General features: G+C 36.0%; 1 protein-coding gene across 12 annotated transcripts in view; it reads right to left on the minus strand.

Moving 5' to 3' along the window:
* PPP1R9A (protein phosphatase 1 regulatory subunit 9A) overlaps nucleotides 1-25,029 on the minus strand; it is a 295,634-nt gene that overhangs the window by 133,637 nt on the left and 136,968 nt on the right. For all 12 annotated transcript variants that reach the window (XM_082471665.1, XM_082471672.1, XM_082471666.1 and 9 more), the window contains exons 3-4: nucleotides 9,102-9,234; nucleotides 2,540-2,660 (exon numbers count right to left, since the gene is read on the minus strand). In XM_082471665.1, coding sequence (XP_082327791.1) covers nucleotides 2,540-2,660; nucleotides 9,102-9,234 — 254 coding nt within the window. The remainder of the gene's footprint in view (nucleotides 1-2,539; nucleotides 2,661-9,101; nucleotides 9,235-25,029) is intronic.

The following is a 25,029-nucleotide window of genomic DNA, read 5'->3' on the forward strand; positions in this document are numbered from 1 at the left end:
TGGGGGCGAGGTGGGGGGAGTGATGAAAAGAATAGAAAACATATCCAGATAAGAATGGCACTATACTAATCATACTGTTTTGTAAATCCTTAATACAATATCTTTCTATATCAGTAAGTATACATAACAAAACTTTAAAAAATTATTGACTGCAGGCAGCAACCAAGTGTTCCTTTTGTAGTTTTTTAATACTGATACCTTTTAAATAGCAAACACTAAAATACTGTGCAAATGAGCATACCCATAATGGTCGTAATAATAGTGTAATAATTTATTGAGTTGGCCCAAAAGTTCATTCAGGTTTTTCCATAATATCTTACGGAAAACCCGAATGAACTTTTTGGCCAACCCAATAAAAGATGTGAACACTGCCATAGGTGCAATACTGTGACCACTTATTTTCAAATACACACACAAACACACAGTCAATTTTCATATAAAATGAAAGGTATGGAAAAGATCTCTAAAGTCCCTCTGACCACCAAAATCTTATGATTCTGTACCTATTTCATACATCTTTCTATAGTTTTTCATAAGACTTCCCATAATAACTATTTTTAATAAATTTCAAGCTTATGCCTACTTCAGTCAAGAACAGCTTCATACACAAACAGCACTGTGGAAGGTTTTTTATTTAGATATGCTTATTTAACGCATACAACAATCCTGCAATGTAGAAACCTGAAAATTAAGTAATTTGTTCAATATCCCCTAGCTGGTAAGTAGAGGGTATGAAATTAAGACTCCTGGTCACATGATCCCAAAGATTCTGCTCATTTCATTACATCAAGTTGTCTTTTTTAATATATTCACTGAGGCATTTATTAAGCATCTATTATAACAACAGCAGGATTACTGTACTAGGTAAACATTCATTTAGAAGGATTGAGGAAATGAACACTGGGACTGATAAAGCAAAGTTCTCATATCAGTGTAAATATTATAACTACACAGGAGAACAAATCAGTAAATAGGTTAATAGAAAACAAACCTAATTTAAAAAATGAGTGACAGAAAAACAAATAGTTCTGAGTTTAGAACAACGGGAATTGACTAACTGATGAATACAAAATTCTCTACTTTTTTGTTTTTTAATCAATTTGTAGTTTGGTTTGGCTTTGTGGCTCATTTACTTAAGAGAGGTGATTTATAATAATTTAATATGTTTGAATATTAACAGTAAGAATTATTTCCTATCACTTTAGAATGACTTAAGTTTTTCATAAAGCATGAAGAGAAAAGATACAGATTTTACAAACATATTTTAGCTCACTTGGAAGAAAGGTTCTAAATTAATAATAGGAAATATTTACTACTACCATTATATAATTCACTGAAGGGGCAAAGAGGTTATTTCCTTAACTACCTTGAAAAGGAGGAAGACTTAATAAGTTACTTTTAAACACAAAATATTAATATCCCACTTTCTTTGTTTTAAGTGTGATAAACATTCAGTCAGCTGAACATTCACTCAAAACATTCATTTCAGACCCTCTCTGTTCAAGTGTTATGGGAATACAAATAAGGCTACTGGCTAAGATGTGGTCCCTAACCGCATAGAAAGAGATGGTACTGAAGGTGTGGCTTTCTATTTAAATAAATCAACTTAGTTCCTCTTGGGAAACATCTGTGTATATAAATATGTTTTTAAAATTATGAAATAAATAATACTACTATTGGTCTCATTGGAGATTCACAAATGATTTTCAACATGGTTTATTATTTCTGGATAAGCTGGTTGAGTGATACATACTTAAACCTTGAAAAAAATCAAAGCCAGTTATTCAATGTTCCTAAAAAAAATAAGATGACATTTCTTTGAATTTGGCACTCATATTTTTGAGTCTACTTTTATTTCTATTTCTGTTTCAGCCCCAACTTGATGCATCAGGAGCCTAGGGTCAGGATTAATCAAATCTTTAAAGATAGTTGTAGCTTGAGATGATGAAAGCTAAGACATAAAACAATGACCATCTGATGCTCTGGTGTGCATTCAAATTACCCAAGGTGGATGTTTAACCCTCTCCTAGAGATTTTATTTCCAGATTTAGGTGGCACTCAAGAACCTGTGTTTTTAGACAGAACACATTTTGAGAGACACTGATCTCCAGAATTACCATCATTGCAGAATTAGTTCCTATTTTCCCTCCTACCTCTGTCATTTTCAGAAGTGCCAGAACTATTATTATTTGTTTTGATATCTCTGAAGTGAAAACTATATGCTGATCTCCACAGTACATATTCTTAAATGATACACATCCATAATTCTGCGCACCTTCACTGGCTAGAGAGATGAATGGATAGATACAAAGGTAGACAGATATAGACAACAGATCCATCCACCTATTTATTTAATATACATTAAAGAAATGTATTCTGCCTGCAAATCAGAAAGTAATTCAAGTGTTTTAACATTTTCCACATCTGAGACACACTCTGAAATTCTGTTCTAAAAAGTCAAAAGAAAGCTACCATTGAAAGAAATTCCCAGAAACATTTCCTAGGAGATTTGAGTTATTAACAACAGTAGTTGGCTTACCTGCCATCTCGCTGAGCAGCACCACCTTCCGTCACTGTCTTGACAAATATTCCCAGCTTTTCAAGTCCAGCATCTGCTCCAACACCCATTCCAATAATACTTATACCAAGTCCATCCTCATCTATGAAAAGGGGAAAAAAAATTGAAACAACCTAAGTTTTACACTCATCCACAATTAGCTGCTGAGATCTATTTGCTGCTTTTAATTTTTTTCTTTGTGAACTATGTTGACATGCTTCCTTTGACAGAAATTTTATTCCATGCTGGGGAGCAAAGATGTCAAATTAGACCCCTCAAAAGGCTCATTAGTTTAGTCTCATTTTACTACTGCCGGTGGCTCTTCCATTGTGATCCCTCAAAAAGGTAATAATTTGGTTATTGAGCAATCAATCTGCCTGACTAAATAATATAATATTTTTAAGTACAGACCATACATACTCAAACATATATATATATTATTTAAATAAATGTGATCATAATATATCTGGAATTTCCCCTTTATTTATGCAGTCTTCTTTTCTTTTTTACTTGGTCCATATTCCCATTCATGTTAATAAGATGGTATGTGTCTCTCAGTACTTTCCTCTGTCCTACTATACAAGCATATAAACGTATCATCAGATACGATATATACATTATATGCATATAATTAAATATACATATTATATATGGCTTAATTTTCCATCTTATTTTCTTTACACAAACAAGATCATATTATACCTACTTCTCTCTGTAGCTTACTTTTCTAATCCAATGATACCTCATGGATATCAACTTACATAGCCTTAAATCACTTATAATGCATAATATTTCATGGTGAGAAGCTGTCGTAACTTATCCAACCATTTCTCTACTAACAGGCATTCACTTTCGTTTCCATTTTATTGGACCTTTGAACAATACTGACAAACACGTTTTTTAATTCACTTACAAATCCATACTTCCAATTCTCTCTGTGAACGCATATATTTTAACATTAATGAAATAAAAGATACACTATTTGCATTCCACATTTTTTGGTTAACATTCAAAGTTATTTTCTGATAGCCTCAAAGTCTTTATAATAATGGTGTATTAGCTGCACAAAAAATAGATGGTATTAGCTAGTCAGCAGTGGTGGATTGTTAAAGGAAAACGGGCTCATGTGCTCAATAGAATATTTGATGCTTTTAAAAGCCTTTTTAGCAATAACCTTTAATTTGCTAAGTATTCTCAACTAGTAATTTTTTGAGTAAGGTTCATCTCATTGATTATTAGTTACTGACAGCTTCTGCTTTAAGTATTTCTAAGTACAACTCATAATCCTACATCTTTATTCTACATATGTTTAAAAATATGTCATTTGGCAAAAGTGATGTGTTTGCTCAGCTGTGTGCTAAAGAAAGCTATGTAGAGTGCTCTCCCTGGAGGAAACGTCTGATGTGATCCCCAGCTGAAGGCACGTCCTCATTGATTCTAGGCACAGGTATCTACTATGAGAACTGCTGACTAAATGAGTGATCACTGGAGACTTTCCTTCCTTCCTTCCATTTAGAATATTTGCACACGTCATTTCCCATATTTATTACACTCTAATCGTTTCCCCAGTATAGATATTCATGTTCATCAAGAGGCATTCTCCTGCTAAAAACTTTCCTACATTCATTACAGTTTTAGAGTTTCTCCCCAGAATGAGTTTTCTTACGCACATGAAGGTTAGATCTGTGCGAAGGCTCTTCCTCATTGGTTACATGTATAAAGTTTCTTCTCTCCCACATGAATTCTCTTATGTTTATAAAGGTTAGCTGTATTGCTGAATTATTGCACATATTCATCATATTCATAGGGTTTCTCTAGAGTGTGAATTTGTTCATGTTGATAAAGGGATGAATGATGACCAAGAGCCTTCCCAGTGTTTACATTCAAAGAAGTTTATTTTTCTTCCTCCAGTGTGTTTGCTCTTGTGTAGTTTAAGAGATGATCTCTGTAGACTTTTCCACATTGAAAAATGTCATAGGGTTTCTCTCCTGTATGAAATCTCTGATGTATATTAAGTATTAGCTGAATTCTTATTCATATTCATTGTATTTATAGGACTTTTTCTTCATTATGAATTATCACGTGTCAAGCCAATGTTGAGTTCTCATACTCAGTATATTGAAAGGGCTCCCCTCAAATGTTGATTCTCTGTACTATCATGCCATTAAATATAATAGTTACTTCCTGCAAATAACCTGCATGAAAATAATATCTGAGTTTTCAAATCCATTTTCCCTGCCTGGACTCAGGCTTTAGTAAAATTATCTTCCTTCCTTCCATAGCTCCTCTTGATGCTCTAACTGGAAAATTACTCAGATTTGCAAAGCTGAAAACCCAACTGTGGGCAAAACTATTATATTAGCTTGAGCCATTCTCAATTCCATTGCAGACCATGTGAAAGACATGGTGATAACCGAAGGAAAATTAAAGAAAGAGTATGATCAACCCACAGAGACCAGGTGACTAATCTCATCTCTGTACAGCTTCTCTGAGATGTCAAGCATGGGTGAAGCCCAAGCCACAACTTCAAGGCCCTGATTCTTGTGGTTGCACCATCAAGAACCCAGTAGCCATCCTGTCTTCCTCTGTATATACTCTCCTAGGAACAGGCAGAGCACTAAGTATGCAAAGCAGCCAGGACAAGATGGAAAAGACTATAAGGCTGTGTTAGGAAGATGTTATCACCACCCTCTGGAGCTCAGAGCTTATTTTCTCTACCAGGAAAAAAAAAAATCTCATGTTAAGTTCAGCATTCCCCTCATTGCTAGTGAGATTTGAGCTTGTATTCATATGAACTTGGGCCATTAGATTTCCTCTGAAGTAAAGTGCCAATTTTTCTAATGAGTTTTGCCTGACTCTTTTTTCCTCATCATTTCCGAAGACTCTTAGAATATTATAGCTATTAACTCCATGTCATCTATAATGAATATTTCCCCCTTCAAATGTATCACTTATCTCTTGGCTTTGTTTGACAATATTGCCTTTAAGAGTTTACAATTTTGGATGAGTGAATTGGTCCATCTTTTCTTTTATAATTTCTGATTTTCCATTTTGGTTAAGCCCCTCCTCCCACAAGCCCAGATGATAAATGTAGACACAAATTTTCATCAAATATCTTTGTCATTTTTAATATTTTATTATTTAATTCATGTAGAGTTATTTTTATATATGATATAATGAAAATGAAGTTTTCCAACTTAATACTCTTTCAGATAGATGCTTTATGCCAGAACAATTTGTAAAGCACCCTGTTACTTCTAAATTAGAGTATCTTATGTGTCATGTTATTAAATTCTCATGCACACTAACATCTTTCCCTGGACCTTGTATTTTGTTCCACTGATCAACTGCTATATGTATACAATTTGTTCTGATTATAGAGGCTTTACATTACATTCAGATATTTGGGAAGTTAAATCCTTTCACATTCTTTTCCATACTTCCCTTAGGTCTGTCTTTTTCCATATAAAATTTAGTTTTGTATTATGCAATCCCCTCTAACAATGAAACTCTGATGGCAGTTCTACTTGAACCGCATTAAATTTATTTATAAATTTATAGGTATAGAAGACAGAATAGGAGAGACTTTCCTATACTGAGTCTTCTCATCCAAGAATACAGAATATCTATTTGCACAGATCTTGTATCTTTAATAGCTATAATACAACTTTTACAGCTTTAATAGCTACAAAACAACAATGATATATCACCTCACACCTGTTACAACGACTATCATCAAAAAGATAAGAGATAACAAGTGTTGGGAAGGATGGGAAGGAAAGAGAACTCTTGTGCACTCTTGGTGGGAATGTAAATTGCTGGAGACACTATGTAAAACAGTATGGAGATTCCTCAAAAAATTAAAAATAGCTACTTCATTTAGTTCTCTTCTAGTTTAATTTTTCTAGTTTAACTTTTACTATGAAATGTAGCATACAAACAAAAGAGTTTATAAAAACATTTACCTACAAAACATTGTGTAAAACAAAAATAAAGCAAACATTCATGTACTAACAAAGACAGAAAACATTACAAATACCCCAAAAGCCCACTATGTAAGCCTCCCTGAAATCATAACTCTTCCTTTGGTAACCATTATCCTAAACATGGTGCTAACCATTCCTTCCTTTTCTTAATACTACTTTTTAAAGCTACTTATTCGTATATTTCTAAGCAATATGCTGTTTAATTTTTCCTGGCTTTTAAATTTAAATAAATGGAATTGTACTGAATGGCTTCTTCTGTGATTTGCTTCCCACCCCCCCCTCAACTTCATGTTTGTAAGAATCATAACACACTGCTACATGGAACTGTGGCTCCTTCATTTTTACTGCTGAGTAATATTTTATGGAATAGATATGCTACAATTTATATACCTTTTCCTATCATTGATGATTACTCAGATTGCTCTCATTTTTGCTATTGTAAGCAATACAATGGCCCACAGCCAAATCCAGCTGTCTTTGTATGGGCCATAAGCTAAGAATGGTTTTTACATTTTTAAATGGATGAAAAGTGTAAGCTTCACTCTTACATTCTCTTTAACCTCAAATGAAAGTGTCTTTTATAGGAACAATTATTGGCCAATGATGTTTAGTGTAATAATTGGTATTCTTCATATATTTTTCATCCAAGCAATTTTATGCTTAATACTTACATAGTTTTCAACTCTCTTTCCCTAACATTTGCTATTTCGAACAAGCTGTTCTTTGTTTCTTTTCCTCCTTGCTAATTGAGAAGTATGAAGGAGATGTGTTCTTTAAGTCCTTACATATAAGCAAATTTCTTTCTTTCATCAGGATAGGTAAATATTCTGGGATGGATATAGGGTTCTTGGATCATTATCCTTTTTCTTCTCAGTGGTGTGTGAAATCATACATATGCCTCCCCACTCCCAGTGTTACAAATGAGAAGTCTGATGCTAGTCTAATAACTTAAGTACCTTTGCTTCTTTGTTTGCTTTGATTTTGGCCTGGTATTTTATAAGATTTTCACTTTATGTTTGAAGATTAGGATTTTCTCAGGCTATGCCTGAGTATGAGAATTTTTTTTTAAGTCCTCTCACTTGCAACAAATTGGCTAGGACCTTTAAATTGTGAGGTTCAGGTATTTTTTGAGCTCAGGAAAATTTCTTCTATTTTGTCTAATATGTCTCTTGTCCTGTACTGTCTTTTCCCCTTCTGTTACAACTTATATGTTGGGTCTCCTTCATGATTTTTCTTGGATTTTTTGCTCTGTTTGAAAATTTGAAAATTACTTTGGAACATTTCTTATGCTTGACCTTCTAGATCACCAATGTGAGTCTCAACAATAACTATCCTTTTCTCTTCAATTCCTCTACTGAAATTTTTAATCTTAAAATAAATATTTTTGTTGTTGTTAATTTGCTTAAGAATGTCTTTTTTTTAATATATAAATTTATTTATTTTTGGCTGTGTTGGGTCTTCGCTGCTGCGTGCGGGCTTTTCTCTAGTTGCGGCGAGTGGGGGCCACTCTTTGTTGCGGTGCGCGGGCTTCTCATTGCGGTGGCTTCTCTTGTTGCGGAGCATGGGCTCTAGGCGTGTGGGCTTAAGTAGTTGTGGCAAGCAGGCTCAGTAGTTGTGGCTCGCCGGCTCTAGAGCACAGGCTCAGTAGTCGTGGCGCACGGGCTTAGTTGCTCCGCAGCATGTGGGGTCTTCCCGGACCAGGGCTCGAACCCGTATCCCGTGCGTTGGCAGGCGGATTCGCAACCACTGCACCACCAGGAAAGCCCTAAGAATGTCTTTTTAAAGCCACACTTGAACATCTTTATTTGGTTTCTTTGGGGTTTTTTTGTTATTCAAGTTGTCATCTGTTTGTTCTGCTTTTTTCCAAAGCTCTCTGAGATGTGCTATTTTTCTGTTCATTAGGTCCTAGTTCAGTTCCCAGGTGATGATTTATGATGGTAAACACAGCAGGCTCTGGTCCCGTAGGTCCCCAGTTACTGTAGCAGGCAGTCTGTGATTCCAGGGAGAAATCAGGAGCAAGCCCCTCTGCTCCTGTCCTCCCTGCTTTCCTTTAGCTTTCTCCCCTCAGAGATGAAGAGGATTCCACTGCCTTCATTCCAAAAATCCACCATTTTCTAAAGGCCCAGCACTCCCCCTATCTACTACATTCAGAATCTAACCATGACCACTCTCCCTCCACCAAAAAACCCCAAAACAACCACCTGCCCCAAACTCTCACTTATGGCAGCTCTCTCTGGACTCCTCACCTGCACCAGCGCTTTGCAGGAGTACCAAGAAAACATCAGACCTCACTCACACCTCCCTACTCCTAGTCGCCAACCCAGCCAACTAAAGTAGATGGGTTTCAGTGGGGTGGGCAAGGGAGGAGTCTTTCAATCCACCATCTATACAGAATTCATATAAACTATTTTTGAAATTTAATAAATAAAACCCTCCATGAGAAATAAAGCTTTATCCAATCCTTAGTGGGGAAAAAGGCTATACTTAGGGCAAATAAAGTCATTTCTACATTATTAACATAGCAATATAATGTTATTAACACTGTAGAGCTCATATACCTTTCTCTAGTTCCACTGGGAAAAGTTCCAGCTTTTCTACACGCTTTTCAAGTTCATACTCGGCTGAAGCAGCCACAGGGTCAACTTCATCATTTCTCCTGTCATAGTCTTCATTGGAGTATGTGCTGAAGACCTGTAGTAAGATATCAACAAAAAGATGAAAATCCAGAAAAGACAGTTTTCTTGATTTAAAAAAAATCTGCTACATATCCAAAACTACGTAAGTTAAAAATTTTGTACGAAGAATTTCTTCGGAACAACTGTTTTGTCATAAAATCAACTGAGATGTTAAGAAAAGGAAAACTGAATCAGAATAAAAATAACTTACTAATTTAAAAAATGTACCACTTTTAATAATTTGAGAGACAACATTAGCCACAGAATACATTATATGGTTAGCAACATTTATCACTTTTTATAGAATCAGAGTATACCATATTAGCTGCAATAAAATTAAGGTAAAGCATCTTGAGGCTACCGAAGCAAATACCCACACTGAACCCTTTTCATGCTATGACCTATACAAGCCCTGATGTTGCAGTGTGCTGGTACTAGAATTATATTTCAAACACAGAATCATTGAAACTGACTTCTATTCTATTCTGTACTGGGCTGTGTTAAGCTCTCATTTGTCATCTCTCATTTTACTTCCATGTAGATATAAATTAAATCTTCATTGAACCTTTTAATGAAATGACTATCAAAATATTGCTCAAGAGCTGCAGAACAAACAGGATATTGGTAGCTCTTTCTTTCTGACCTAAATCATTCAAAAGACTACTAAATGTGGCCTTCAGATGTAGCTGTAAGAAAATTATTGTCCTTCTTTCTGCTGAAATATTTGTTTTATTTGAAAAGTAACTGGAATTCGGTATACAATCCCTCACTTAATACACTGAAGAATATTTTTTAAAAAGAAATGTATAATTCATCAAGCCTAATTAATTTGCATGATAAAAACTGACATTTTCAATTAAATTCAACAATTATGAAGTATCTAGACTGTGCCTGACAAAACTTTGTCATGTCCTCCAAAATCTTAAAATCTAGGAGTGAGTAGTTTTTTAAAAAATATACATTAAAAAGTGAAAATAAAAACATCAATAGAAAGCAGGACAGAAGGTCAGAGATGAAAGAAATTAAGTCTATTGCCTATAAAGCTGGCCCTGCTAGTCCAGATGTGCTTTACATTCATATTATTGGAAAACTGGCAACTCTTACATGCTGTATATGGTAACCTATAAGCCAGAAATACATACTGCGTACAAAGAAACAGAGGTAGTGTGGTTCCTAATTCTACATACTTCTCAAAATCGTGTCATTTACAGGTTTTGTACCAGAATGCATAACTGTTTTTCTTCCTGACTTTCAACATGTTTTCATAGCCTTGTACCATTCACTTGGTCTCTACCACATTTCTCCACCATAATAAACATTTCTGCATCAAAATGAACACTTCTAAACTATGGGGTTTGTACCTTTTAAATTAATCTTTTCATAAAATATGCTTCCTATGCCCCTTCCATAGAACCTTCCAATATTTTTCTTAAATTGTCAGGTTTATGACTTTCTCTTAGACAGCCTTTTTGATCTTTCACTTCCCTTATATGTTTTGGTAATCACTTATTTATTCATTCATCAAAAATTTACAAAGAATCAACTCTATGCCAGACATTGTGCTAGACACTGAAGAAGGCACAGTTTCAAGTAGCTCACAGCTCAGTAGGGACATAGAAATCAAAATAAACAACTAAAATATATGTGATAACTGAGGTAACAAAGGAATATACCAAGTAATTTTTTTATTGTCATGAATTTCATGGAGGGGAAAATATTTGAGTTGAATCCTAAAGAATAAACAAGGATTCACATATTCAAATGTAGAAGAGGTGGAATGTATATTTCAAATATAAGACACTAGAAAAAAATCTCTATCTGTATCTTTTGGAAAACATCGACAGTTGAGTAGACCACAGTACAGCATGCCTAGGGGAACAAACTTTAACAACACACAAAAAAAGTTAGTTGGATCTGGAACGTACATGTCCTGGAAACTATTGGCAGAGATGACTGGAAATTATTCCATTGATGTTTGCCACTTGTCTACTTCTGCTAATAGGTTCAAGTATATGATTGCTAAACAAGGATTCAAAGGATATTCATACTGGAACATAACTCAATTTTGCTACCAACTTAATGTGTGAATAAAAAAATGTGTGTATACATACACATGTATATACATGTATATGTGTGTTTGTGTGTATACACACACATCTGCTATCAAATGTCCTTCCCCAATCAGTCTGGTTTATAAAGTCCATTTGGGGATATCCAGAAATTAAATAAAACAAACAGAAAACTAACTATGACTACATATTGGAAAACAGTACTTTAAATAATGTTTGAGGCATGTAGCAATCAGATGACCATATCACCATTTAATTCTGTAGAGAAGAAATAATGTAATATACTTTTCATCTTCAGCTTGTTCATAGTCTGGTAAATTATGTGGGCACATAGGTAATACCTATAAATACATGAAACAGAAAAGCCAGAATTCATTATTTGCAAGTTAAGCTTTTGTTTACCTGGAGAATCCAAGAGGTTAAACAGAAAAACTGTTAGAACGAACAAGAGTTCAGTGAAAACAGAATTTCAAAACTACCAAAAAAGCCCATAATAGCTTTAGAAAATATAACAGAAAAGATCAGAAATTATAAAATACTCAAGAATTGCTGATTATAAATGTGCAAGGATATCCTTTATCTATAAAACTTAACCAAAAAATTCAAAAAGCCTTGAATAAGTGTAATGCCATACTATGTTATTGGATTAAAATCCTTAATATTGTAAAAACCTCTATGATCCTAAATTACTGTAAATGTCTCTTTGCCCCAATTTAATTTATGAATTCAGGGCAATCAAAATTAAAATCCCACTAACATGTTTCATGGAAACTAACAAGCTGCTTGCAAACAAGGAATAAGGATGGAAATAGACTCTGTCAGATACCAAAATATACAATAAAACTTCGTTTATTAAGGCAGTGCAGTTTGCCCCAAGATAGATCTATTTTTGTACTCTATTCTGTTTCACTCCTCTACTTTTCTATTCAAATTAGTTTGGGTGGTCTATTCAATAAATATTAGGGAAAGAATGAGATATCCATCTGAAAAAAGATTCCTATTTCATATGATTAACAAAAAGTAAAACTTACATTGGTTAAGAACAAAAATTATAAACTATTAAACTGCTAAAAGAAAATATGGGACAATGTTTAACAGGCTAGAGAGGACATTCCCAAAAAGCCGTAGATCCTAGAAATCCTAAAGAAAATGAATAAACTATTTGATTAAAAATTAATGCTAAAAACTTCTAGGTAACAAAATATACCATAATAAAATTACAAAACAAGTCAAATATTAGAAGAATATATTGCCAAATATCAAAATGAAATATGAATATTCATAATATAAAAAGGGTTTTATCAACTTAACTACATCTGTAAGTAGGGGAAAGGAAACTGAGAATTCAACAAAGACATATTAATGTTTAATAAATGATGTAAAGATGCTCAACTTCATTAAAAATTAAGCCAATTTAAGAAGGAAATACTATATATTCACCCATAGTACGATTTTTTTAAAAAATGACTGCAACATCCAGTGTTTATGAGGATATAGGAAAAAGAATACACTTGGAAAAGCAGGGAAAAGGTCGCAATTTGAGAATAGCTATCAAGATTTTAAATGTAAATGCCTTTGATCCAATAACGCTATGCCTAAGTATTTATAGAGATACTTGTAAGTGTGCACAGATACCTGTGCAAGGAAGTTCATTACAGAACTATTTGTAATAGCCTAAGATGGAAAATTACCTAAATGTTCAATGATAGAGAAAATGTCTTACTAAATTATAATATATACAAATATGTAATTTCATGCAATGATTTAAAAGATCTATCTCTGCTGACATGAAAGGCTCTGAAATACATATATTATTTAACCAAAAAAGCACATGGCAGACATACCTACATCTACTGATATATCCTTTTGTATCTATTTATCTATTTCTATATATACATATATAGGTATAAATATGTTCTCAATTGGTATGATCCTAACTTTAAATTAAAGACCTCCTAGATTCTCTAGCTATGTAGCTCTTGCCAAGTTGTAAAACCACTCTAAGCCTCAGTTTCATTATTCACAAAATGGCTATTATAATAATAATACCTACCACATAAAGTTGCTGTAAGAATGAAATGAGATCGTCCAAATAATCATGCTGGGTTCAATGTCAGGGGAGGGAAAGCTTTCCCAGGGTAATATGAGAGATAACAATATTGCCCCAGATACCTACACTCACCTCATATTCTCATTTATAAATAAGTTTTGAATATTTCATTCACTATGATGCTTAATGCCCTTGGAACAAAAATCTGCAAGACTAATTTGGTAATATAATGTAGACTGGCCTGCCAAAATCCCTACCTGTGTCCAGAGCAATACACTATCATTACACAATGGCTCATCATCTGCCAGGCTTTGTTTTGCCTTGACCAGGTAGAACCTCAGAGATGAAAGGAAAATTGACCTAGGTAAAGACTCCCCCTTTCATCAATATGGTCATGACTCTTTCAGTATTCTTATAATAGTTCTATCATTTTAATTTATATTACCGTAACTGCTCTACAAATATATACGAATAGCTAATTACACAAATAATAATCAGAGCTCCATCATGATATCACTGCAATGCAAAAACGCAAAAATTAAAGGCCAACAGCATCCTGGGTCCTAATATTCAACACCATTCAAGATATAAACATATATATTTAGTTCAGTCACCTTCACATTGTTCCTGCTTTATTTCACTGAGAAAAGCAAGCAAAACGATGTTTAAGACTTCTTGTTTCAGAGCCAACGAGTGATAGTCTATTCCTTGATCAAAGGAACCAAAACAAGACCATATCGCTTGCTTTGCAGCAGAGGCAGGCTTTTAGGGATAACAAGTTTACAAATACAGTTAGCAATGACATTTCTGACCCAGCAACCCAAGGCTATGAAAAACGAATAAAGTTAAAATTAGCTTATAAGACTTAAACTACAATCATTCTTTTTCACATTTCTGGTAGTTTTGAGCTCCAACGCTTTTTCAAAACAACAGCAACATTTTTTTCAACAATAAGGAAGAAAAACCCTTATTTCCTTTACTTCCTTATGACACGTTTTCTTTTTTTTTTTTTTTTAATTAATTAATTCATTCATTCATTTTTGGCTGTGTTGGGTCTTCGTTTCTGTGCGAGGGCCCTCTCCAGCTGCAGCAAGCGGGGTCCACTCTTCATCGCGGTGCGCGGGCCTCTCACCATCGCGGCCTCTCTTGTTGCGGAGCGCAGGCTCGAGACGCGCAGGCTCGAGACGCGCAGGCTCGAGACGCGCAGGCTCGAGACGCGCAGGCTCAGCAATCGTGGCTCACGGGCCCAGTCGCTCCGCGGCATGTGGGATCCTCCCAGACCAGGGCTCGAACCCGTGTGCCCTCCATCGGCAGGCAGACTCTCAACCACTGCGCCACCAGGGAAGCCCTGACACGTTTTCTTTAATCAATGCAGGTCAAAATGAATTCAGGATTTTCTGTAAATATTGACTGGAAGGAATCTCCCACAAGCTTCCACAAGGTCTCAGTTCCGCCTGTCGTCTGGGTTCTGCTGCACCTCCTGACGCGTCAAAGATAGAAAATGCTGCAGGTTCTTGCAAGCTGTGTTTCAGATGATGGCTTAGCACAGCATGCTCCTGGAGATTAGCCACGCGTTTGCATGCTTCCACGAACAGGCCGCACTTATCACAAGCCTCCTTGGCAGAACTCTAACTCACCTTCACATGAGACTCTCAACTGAAACTAAGAGAAAACATGGAGAAGACAGTCCATATCTTAAAGTTTTAAAAACAAATCTGGCGATAAACCATCCTCAGAAAGGAGGATCCTGACAGCCTTAGAACAATGTATAAAACTTCAGTTTTCTTTTCTTCCCTCACTGATTTATGATATAAGAATTACAGTTTCTTGATTGCCTACTGTGTGCCAGGGAGTATGTTAGGTTCTTGTTGCAAATTGACATAAGCCAAACTGAAGTTCACAATTATCAGGCATTTGGGGGTAAACGTTGGCAGTCTCCAACGATTCTAAATAAGTGAGAGCTTTCTGCTGCATATAAACACATTGATGAGCAGGAGGATGGAAAAAGAAGACCCACAGCTCTATCTTGCAAGCTCAGTAAAGTCTCAGATTTCTGTCCTTTAGTCACTCTGACAAGTAACCTGCATGGAGGTATACTTAAAGCAACTGTGACAATATTCTACAGTAGGATGTGTCTAATTTTCTAACTGGATCCTTCAATGGAATCCTACATTTCAGAAAACAGGACCAAATGAGAACTAGCGTTAGGTGCTACTCTAAAAGCTTAGCTTGCTTGACTCAAAGTCCATTTACATAAAATATTTCTAAAACCAATCCACATATTTTCAACATTACGCATTTCACCAATTATTTGTAACATCCCCAACATTAATAAACCTTCCTATTTAAAGTATGCATCTCTGGAATGTAGACTTCTAATTAGGGACTTTCAAATACTAATCCTAGAGTGAAGATTCATGATTGTTATACCTAGAATGCTAATAAAGGCTCCTAAAACAAAGTTATTACCATAAATATGGTGATATGTGTGCTGAAATAACTGGAAGTAAATTACAGACAATATAAAACATTACACAAGTAATCTTTAACTCTTGTACCAACTGATCCAGTCAGTAAGGCAGAAAAGAGGAAAGATTTGAAGCTCAGAGAACAATATACATGGTATATATGAGGATAGCTAATAAAGACAAAGTCTATAAGGACAAAAGGTATATTTTACTAATTGTGAGCCTACTGTTTTCATGAATAACTAAAGAACAGGAAGTGAAAAAACAAATATACTCTACATAATGGGAGGCAGACAGCAGGCTAGTCAAAAGGCAACACAAAGTGGCCTTTATTTGTCAGTGTTCTCCAGAGAAACACAACCAACAGGATGTGTGTGTATAAAATATTTAATACATACTATATTTGTATTTATATTAAACTAGATTTATTTTAAGCAATTGGCTCACGTGATCATAAAGGCTGACAAGTCCAAAATCTGCAGAGTAGCAGGCTGGAGACCCAGGGAAAAGTTGCTGTTGGAGTTCAAGTCCAAAGGATTCTCTCTGCCTCAGGAGAGGTCAGTCTTTTACTATTAAGGCCTTCAACTGGTTGGATGAGTCCCACCCACATTACAGAGGGCAATTTGCTTTATACTCAAAGTCTACCAATTTCAATGTTAATCTCACTCAAAAACACCCTCACAAAAACATCTAAGATACTGTGTGACCAAATATCTGGCCACCATGGCCTAGCCAAGTTGACACACAAAATTAACCATCACAAAGGCCTTAAAATAGAATATTCTCCGGCTCCAAAAACTAGTCTTTTGACATCTGATGAAGATAATCATATCTAGATAGTGTCTCTCTTATATCATTGGAGTGTTGTAAATTTTTTTATCCCCAGATACTCATAGAATGTACACAAAACCCATGATAAAATCAAACATACATTTTTGTATTATCAATGGCACCAATCACTTCATACTTGTAGATTATCAACAACCAAATATGAAGGATGTAAACTCTTCAAATTTAGAATAGCTGTGGTTGACTCTGTAGAAAGATAAATGCAAGGAAACTTTTTATGAAAGAACATTTTAAAATAAGAGTTTTATCAAGGTAACATATACAGAGATTATCAATGAAATAAAAAGATTAGAAGGTCCTATATCTCTTTATTTTGACAAAATAGAATTCAATTATAATTAGCACATTTATCCACAAATATATATAGTTTAAGTACTTGAAAAATCTTAAAATTAAGTTTAATATCTCCTTACAAAATCAGTTTATGCCTTTAATGTAATCAGGAAGAAATTCCATCATAAATAGATACAAACTTAGCTCATTCTAAACTTGGACAAATTGTCCAAATTAGTGAGTTTTTCCAGTAGACAGTTAAACAGAAAACTGGGCAATTCCACTGATGTTCATGTTTTTCACTGTATTTTTCAAATTATAATAAACAATTAAACATATCCATGAGAAATTAGCAATGTTCTCTTTCAGCTCACCCAAACTTTTAGTTTAAATCAGAGACATATGCTTTACAAAACTGACAACTGGTGGCCAGCATGAAATAAATTGGTGGCCTTGGTCCTGTTCCCAATGGACAGGTGTCTCCATCACAGAAAAAATGAACTAATTGGCACCTTTTTTGGGGGGACAGGGTAATCTCCTTAGAGGAATACCTGACTTCCCATTCACAGAAGTTAATACTCTTGTACATATACAACAGGATGAGTTATGAAGTCAGGGTCTGTTCTAGCATTTGTTTTAGCAGTTGGTATTCACTTCTTCTTTTACTACCAGAGCCAGCACTGTGTTTCTAAAACCCCATGAAGGGAGATTATTCTGAATTGTCTAAATAGGAAAACAGATGGGGGGGGGGAGTACTATAGCATGTGTGGGTAGTGAGGTTAAAGAGGAGAAAGGGGGCCAATGACCAAACCAAAGAGGCTGAGAAGAGAAAGACTTCCCTAGGGTATAGAAGTTGCTCAGGTATAGAAGTTTACACTCCCCCCATGCAAAGCTCCCAAGGGTGACTGCACCTCTGATGGGAGGGCTAAGGGGTGTCATGAGGACTAAATAGTAAACTCTGAGGTTTTAGGAACCTTGGGTTTTAGGAACCCCAGGCCCAAAATTTTGCCTGGAAACAGAGTAAAAGAGCCTTGAAGGGAACTTGACCATCTGTTCAAGAATATCATCAGAAGTAACAGTGCAGGTTAAAAGCAGAAGGACTCCTAACATAAGGAATTCTGTAAAACTCTCAAAAATTGTGCACTTACCCAGGGTAATGGGAGAAAATGTGAAAACATGGATGGGACTAAATACCAGCAAACAAGTGGGTAAGGATCCCAAGAAGGTTAACTTTAGTACAGCAGAAGAAAGGAATATGATGTAAAGCATCCTAGTGGTGGGTGAACTAAAATTGACTCCTATCTTTAGATAATAAAATGGGCTGAAGACCAGGCTCCTTACACCTCCTGTGATGGTCTTTTGATATGCCAACCTGACTAGGCTACAGCCCCCAGTTATTTAATCAAACACTAATCTAGGTGTCACTGTAAGGTATTTTGTAGATGTGATTAAAGTCCAAAATCAGTTGACTTTAAGTAAGGGAGATTACCCTAGAAAAACTGGGTGAGCCTCATTCAATCAGTTGAAGGGCCTTAACAGCAGAGTTGAGGCTTCACAGAGGAAGTAGAAATTCTGCCTTTGGACAGCAGCTTCAGTCTGTTGCAGAGTCCCACCCTCCCTCTCATCCTGATGGCCTGCCCTACAGATTTCAGCCTTACATACCCAGCCCCTACATTTGTGTAAGCCAACTGCTTGCAATAAATCTCTTAATATGTGTCTTCTACTGGTTCATATTCTCTGGCTGAACTCTGAGTGATACACCAACACTCCAAGTATAGGACAAAGTACAGTTATTTGGAGCAGTGGTTTCCAAGGTGCTGACTGTGACCTATAGGGGTTGTAAAATCAATCTAGCAGGTCATGAACAGCATTGAGAAAAGTTAAATAGAAGAAGAATAGAAAACATCAGTGTTCATTACAATTAGTAAGAGTATGTATTATACTTTAAAACTTTCAGTTTGATTTAAACACACACATACACACATGCATGTACCATGTCTTGATGTAAAATGGTTATGATGTAGGCGCTAAAAAAACAGTATGCTTAAGCAATAATTTTTTAAAAACTCTAATCCACAGAGAATTCCCATTTCATGTACATTCTGTTCTAAAAGTCAAAATAGGCAATACAAGCTTCTCAAACTACTGAGCCTATGAATGATGACAGGAGGTGCAAAAAAAATTATGCTTCACATTTCTTCTCCTTCCTGAGCCACTGATTCTTACTTCAATTTTTTATTGAGCACCAGCTCAGTGGTTGGCGCTGTGGTCAGTACTGGGAGCAGCTAATCATCTCAGACCTGTGACTGTAACCAGCATGAGAGCTGTAAACGAGAGAAGGACACGTGCACTATGGGAGCACACGGTGGAGGCATCCAAGCCTACCTGAGAGAGAGGGGAGGAGAGGCGTAAGCAAGAAAGGATGTGAGATCTTAAAAGCACAGACTTCAGCCAGCTATGTTTACCATCAGCAAATAATAAGCGGGGAAGGGAAGGCATGTGGAAGGCATTCTGGGAGAACGAATAATATGTGCAAGGTAGGAATGAGAGAGAAGAACAGAATTATGGACCAAGAAATAATTCGATCTGGCCAAAGCTGGAGTGGTGAATGAATGGTAAGAGATGGGAAAAAGTATGTAGGGAGAGCTTTGTGACACATGGTTTGTTGTGTGAATAAAATTCATATGCTCTAACCTTGAAAGATAATGGGAGTTTATGAAGAGGGTTAGAGGGGACCAGAATTGGAAGGGGAGATGAGCTAGAAGCTCTAGGAATCCTATATCTTCACCCTTTTGGGGGGACTAAGTGGGAGCCTAAGTCCTCAAGGTACTAAGAGACTTTCCCCAAAGTGCCCCTGGTGGCGCGGCCAGTCGTTCACATGACAACAAGGGGCAGTCAGGGACATGGGCGCGCTGCCCTTGCACAGGGACTGGGAAGCAAAAAGAGCAGAGGCATCATCAGTCTCAGAAGGACCATGAGTAAACCAAGGTACTGGGAGCTGAAGCTCCTCTCCGAGCTCAGCTAAAACAACAGAGGCACGTGAGTGACAACAGCCACAGAAGACTATCTTTGATGAATTGTTAGGGTGAAATTATGTAGAAATCATGCAAGATAAAGGCCTATCTAAAATCCTGCACTTGAAGAGTGTGCTGGTCTCTAGAAGAGAGCATCTGTACTTGAGGTTTAACACCTTTTACCAGAATCTATACTTGAGGTTTCACATTACTTTACCAAGGTCAAATAATAAAAGCAAAGGCTGCACAATTTTCCAAAATCTCCAACAGGTTCAAATGTTGATAGAGCTAAAAAACAAAACCAAAAACAAACCAAAAAAACTGTTTTAGCAAGCATTTCTACCACCAACTGAGACCTACAGAGCAAACTGAAAATTTTAATTTTTGTAAAGGTCATGAGTAAAATACGCTCAATTTTTAAATTCTGCAAGCTGAGGCCAGACATCACATGGTGGAAAAAACTGAAAAACAAGACCGAAGCACAAATAACCAATTGTTAGGGAATGCATATATACATGAGGACACTGAAGGCTGAACTTGTAAACTAAGCCTAGATGCAACAGGAACTTTACTACATTCAGCACAGCTGTGATCCAATGTTAAAACTAGTTATGTTACCCTACAAAGCAGGAAAGACTGCTTTCGTATAAACAAACTGTCCCTTCCATTTAGACTTCTCCAAGAACTATAGTCAAATGTAATTGACTGAGTCGGGATCATCGTTGAAAATGTCAACATAACGCTAAATCTACAAATGGTATCTGTCTCCTTCTTCCCTTATTTATTGGCAAAACCTAAAGGGCAGCCGTGCTTTACGGGAAACAAGACAATGGGCAATCTTTGTCAAAACATGTGGCGGACAGTGCTGTCACATTAATTCTTGGTGTGTTTGAGGTGAAAGCTGCCATCACTTCCATTACCATAGGATTAATGGTCAAAGCTGGGGATCACTGACCCTTGAATCACAGTAACTTTGACCTCATATATCTTGTAATAGAAATGATGACTTTGTAAATACTGTGTTAACCACTACGCTTCTTAAATCAATTGTCTCCACAACCTCAGAAACTGTCCATACAAAAAAAGATGCCGACAAAGCTAAGTGGTAATTTGTTAAAAATAGGTGACTGCTCTGCCAACAGAGAAGAGGGTGCAATGACCACTGCTACCTGGGTCCCTGATTTATGCATAGTCCACACTTCTGGGCCAGTTCAATGCCTTCATAACACCTCAAACTTAAAGGGGCCCAAGGCAAAACTGTAGTGTCTCCCATCCTCTACAACGAACTTGGGAGGCGGCGTTGGGGTGGGGAACAGAAGGAGAGAGAGTGATCTATGGGTGAATTTTACATTTCTTCTGCACACCTTTTCTGTGCTTTCCAATTCTGTATAATGACCAAGTATTACTTTCTTACGGGGGTGGAGTGGGAAAGACATTCTAAAAAGCCTCCTAAGGTCCTCCTCTCCCACAGGAATAAAGCTGACATATTTAGAAGGACATCAAAATTTTCCAAGATCTGACTTCAGCCTACCTTGCCAGCCTTTACCTAGCACTACTTCCTTTCACTCACCCTATGGTGCAAAAATTGTTACTACCTTGTTATATGTCTGCAAAACTTCTTTCACCTCTCTTGGGGTCTCTCCTACAGAATTTACCCCACGCTATATATTGTATTTATCTGTGATCACATTTTCTATTCAAATAAAATGTCAGCTCCCTGGGGCTGGAGTAGTCTTATTCATCTTTCTACTACCTGCTGGTTTTGTTTTTGTTTTTTGTTTTCCACCTTTATTGAGGTATGATTAACAAACAGAAATTATATCTTTTTAACAACATGATGTTTTGATGTAAGTATACCTTGTGAAATATTTACCACAATCAACATCACCTACTGTTAACAGTAAAATGTCTTAAAAGCAACGGGTCTTTTATCATTGTCAGTGATCTATATATGGATGGTATCTTAAGTCAGAACTGCTTCTGAACAAATGAAAAGTGACCTTCCCAAGGGAAAAGGGAGCCTCAATCCTAAAATGCTTCAAAATAAAACTTATAACTTCAAAACAAAGACGTCTTCACATATGCACAGTTTGGGATGATCTTTAGCGGTCATCCATTAGTCAAATAAACCTGTGATAAAACCCAGTTAGCATAAACATTTGCAACGCTGTATTCTAGAAGAGATGACTTAATAACCTAGTCTTAATGATTATTTATGTCAGAGATCAAGTATTACCAAAGAATGGATATTAATTATTAAAATTAATTTTAAATCCTATTGTAGATAATACCAAAAGAGGACCACTGTCCCCCTTTTTTAAAGGCCAGTTAGCTGCTGGTAAGAAATTTTATAATGTTCCCCTTTTGATCAGATTAGTGTGACTGACAAGGGAAGTCAGTTTCGTAGAACTGATTGTTTTTTAAATGTATTTTGAAATGGTAATATAAAAGTGTATTGGTACGACTAGGGCAGTCAAGGGTAATTAGCTCTCTGAAAGTGTAACATTTGAAGAGCTATAATAATATCTAATATTGGGTTCTCTGCTTGAAATGAGACACTGGCAGGAGAAATTTTAAAGTATTTCACTTGTGTTTAGACAGTGGATTTAAATATATAAATATATAAAAGTGGTTGGCTCCTTTTGTAGCCTTGAGTGCAGCATCACACCCTAAGTGAGAGGGGGTCAGTTAAGGTCCTAATGTCTCACAACTGTGGCAGATTTGCTGATTAAATCCAGCAGTCACTCTTACAGTTTTGTGTTCTGGTCACGGTGGTCCACCCATGAGAAACTCCATCTGCTGGTACCTATCCTCTCTCAAGCCAAAAATTACAAACAATCCAGTGTGTAAGAGCTAAGTCTACCAAAACCTGTTCCCATGTCGTCTCCACCTGCCATACTGACATCGGGAGGGTAAATGTGTTTGTCATGTGCCTAAATTTGATGTACTCAAATACCCATCTGCCTTTTGCTAATCAACCTGACATAGAAGGTTTAGAAGAAAAGTTTAATACAAACGAGAATGTACCTCACCCTTTCACACTGGAAGAAGCAAAAGACACTGTTTGGAAATATAGGACTCAATTCCTTAAATATTTTGAAGCCTCATTATGATAATATCCTCCAACATTCGATCACTTCCTTCTTTTCCAGAACTCCTTGAGTCCTCTGTCAATCACTTAGTGCTTATATCCCGCCTTTTATTTGTTAATAATATTTTATGTGTTTAAATCTTATTGTTATCTGGCATCTTCAACACAAGATTAAAGTCTTATTCCCCATTGCATCTCCAACACTTGGCATCGTGCTTGACACAAGGTGCCTACTCAACAGATGTCTGTTGACAGAAGTGCCTTATAAGGGAGGCTGTCGGATAAATTCATTTCTTTTGGAAATTCTGTAACTAAACTCTCTTGAATAGGTTCTCCATTCATTCAAATAGTTATTCAAGTTTTCCAGATAAGTTGTCAACATGAGCAAAGGAAACCTTCCTGTCTGGTCTACCCGGCTAGCTTCCACTACAAGCTCTGGCAATTAGGGCACTGAGATTCTGGCAGCAGCTAAGGGCAGCATAAAAATGCAACACAGGGAGTCAGCTCTTAACAAAAAAGTAGTATCAGAAACGGGACAGAAAAAGCTGGTCCTCTCGTAGTTAGGCCTGTTCCACTCTTTCCACTTTTTCCTCAATATATATAATGTAAATATTTGCCAATCAGCCCTATCATAAGAATTGAAAAGATGATTTCAATAGTGACCATTTGGTGGACGATGAGGAGAACCCACCCACTCTGTTTACAAGCAAACAGTAAACTTGGATAGAATTTTCCTTCAATTTTGTTCAAGAATATCTAAACAGAGAAATGACAGGTAGGTGATGATGAGGAGATGAGGAAGAGGAAGATAATTGTGGCTATCATTGAGTGACTCTTCTGAGATAAGTGTCCCGTAATGGTCCTATTTCACAGATCAGTGAACGTCAGGCTCAGAGATGACAGGTAGTTTGCCCCCCAAAGACACATGGAAAATACATGTGACAACTGAAATCTAATCCCAGGTCTGGCTGGATTAAAAGTTCATGCCCTTTCCCCCATGCCATACAGCTTTGGTAAAGGAAGCATGATTAAAAACACCAAAATTTAAAATAAGCACCCCATGTAGAATAAACAACACACACACATACACACGCACGCACGCAGACACACAAACACACAAACACACTCTCACCCTACAACTGCAAAGGACCAATAAATAAGGGGGGAAAATTCCAACTCACTAGAAACTAAAGAAATGCAAATTACATTAAGTCATTTTTTATGTACAAAGATTTAAAAACAGGCAAAGGGACAAACTATCACTCTAATACACTATGGATAAAGTAAACTGGTATAAGTTTCTAGAGAGCAATATGTTAAACATCTTGAAAACTTTAGTATCAATTGACCTAACAGATTCTAAGGATTTAATCTAGTGAAATCATAGATTATATTTACCCAGAGATATATGTACACTGACATTAACCACAGTATTATTTACAAAAGGAGAAAAATTCAAAGTTAGCTAAATGTCAAAAAAGGAAGGATGAATAAATAATGGTATACCCATAAGATGGAACGCACTGATTCTTACAGATGTACCATAATCATCATGCTTTGTAAGATTATTTAATAACACAAAAAATGTTAAAATATAGGTATGTGAAAAGATAATAAAACCACGTGTGTGTACACACACATAGAATATGAATGATCCCAATTATGCATATACATATAGACATGATAATCTGGGGTACTAAAATTATAAATAACTTTATTTTCTTTATACTTTTCTGGCTTTAAAAAAAATAGTGTTGGTAAATAAATGAAAAATAAAAATGTTATTTTTAAAATACTCATTACCAAATCTTTAATGATAAACAAGCATAAGTCTTTCCACATACTGTAAAAGCAAGTTTATCTGGCTTTATATTAATTTAAAATATACTTTAATAGCACATCCAGCATTAATTTATATAGTGATAACTGATGTTTGCAATGATGAATCTAAGGAACAAAAATCTTCAATGCAAAATAAAATCACGTTTGGGTTTTTT

The sequence above is a fragment of the Balaenoptera physalus genome (genome assembly GCF_965194825.1).
Source record: "Balaenoptera physalus genome assembly, chromosome: 8".
Lineage (NCBI taxonomy): Eukaryota > Metazoa > Chordata > Mammalia > Artiodactyla > Balaenopteridae > Balaenoptera > Balaenoptera physalus.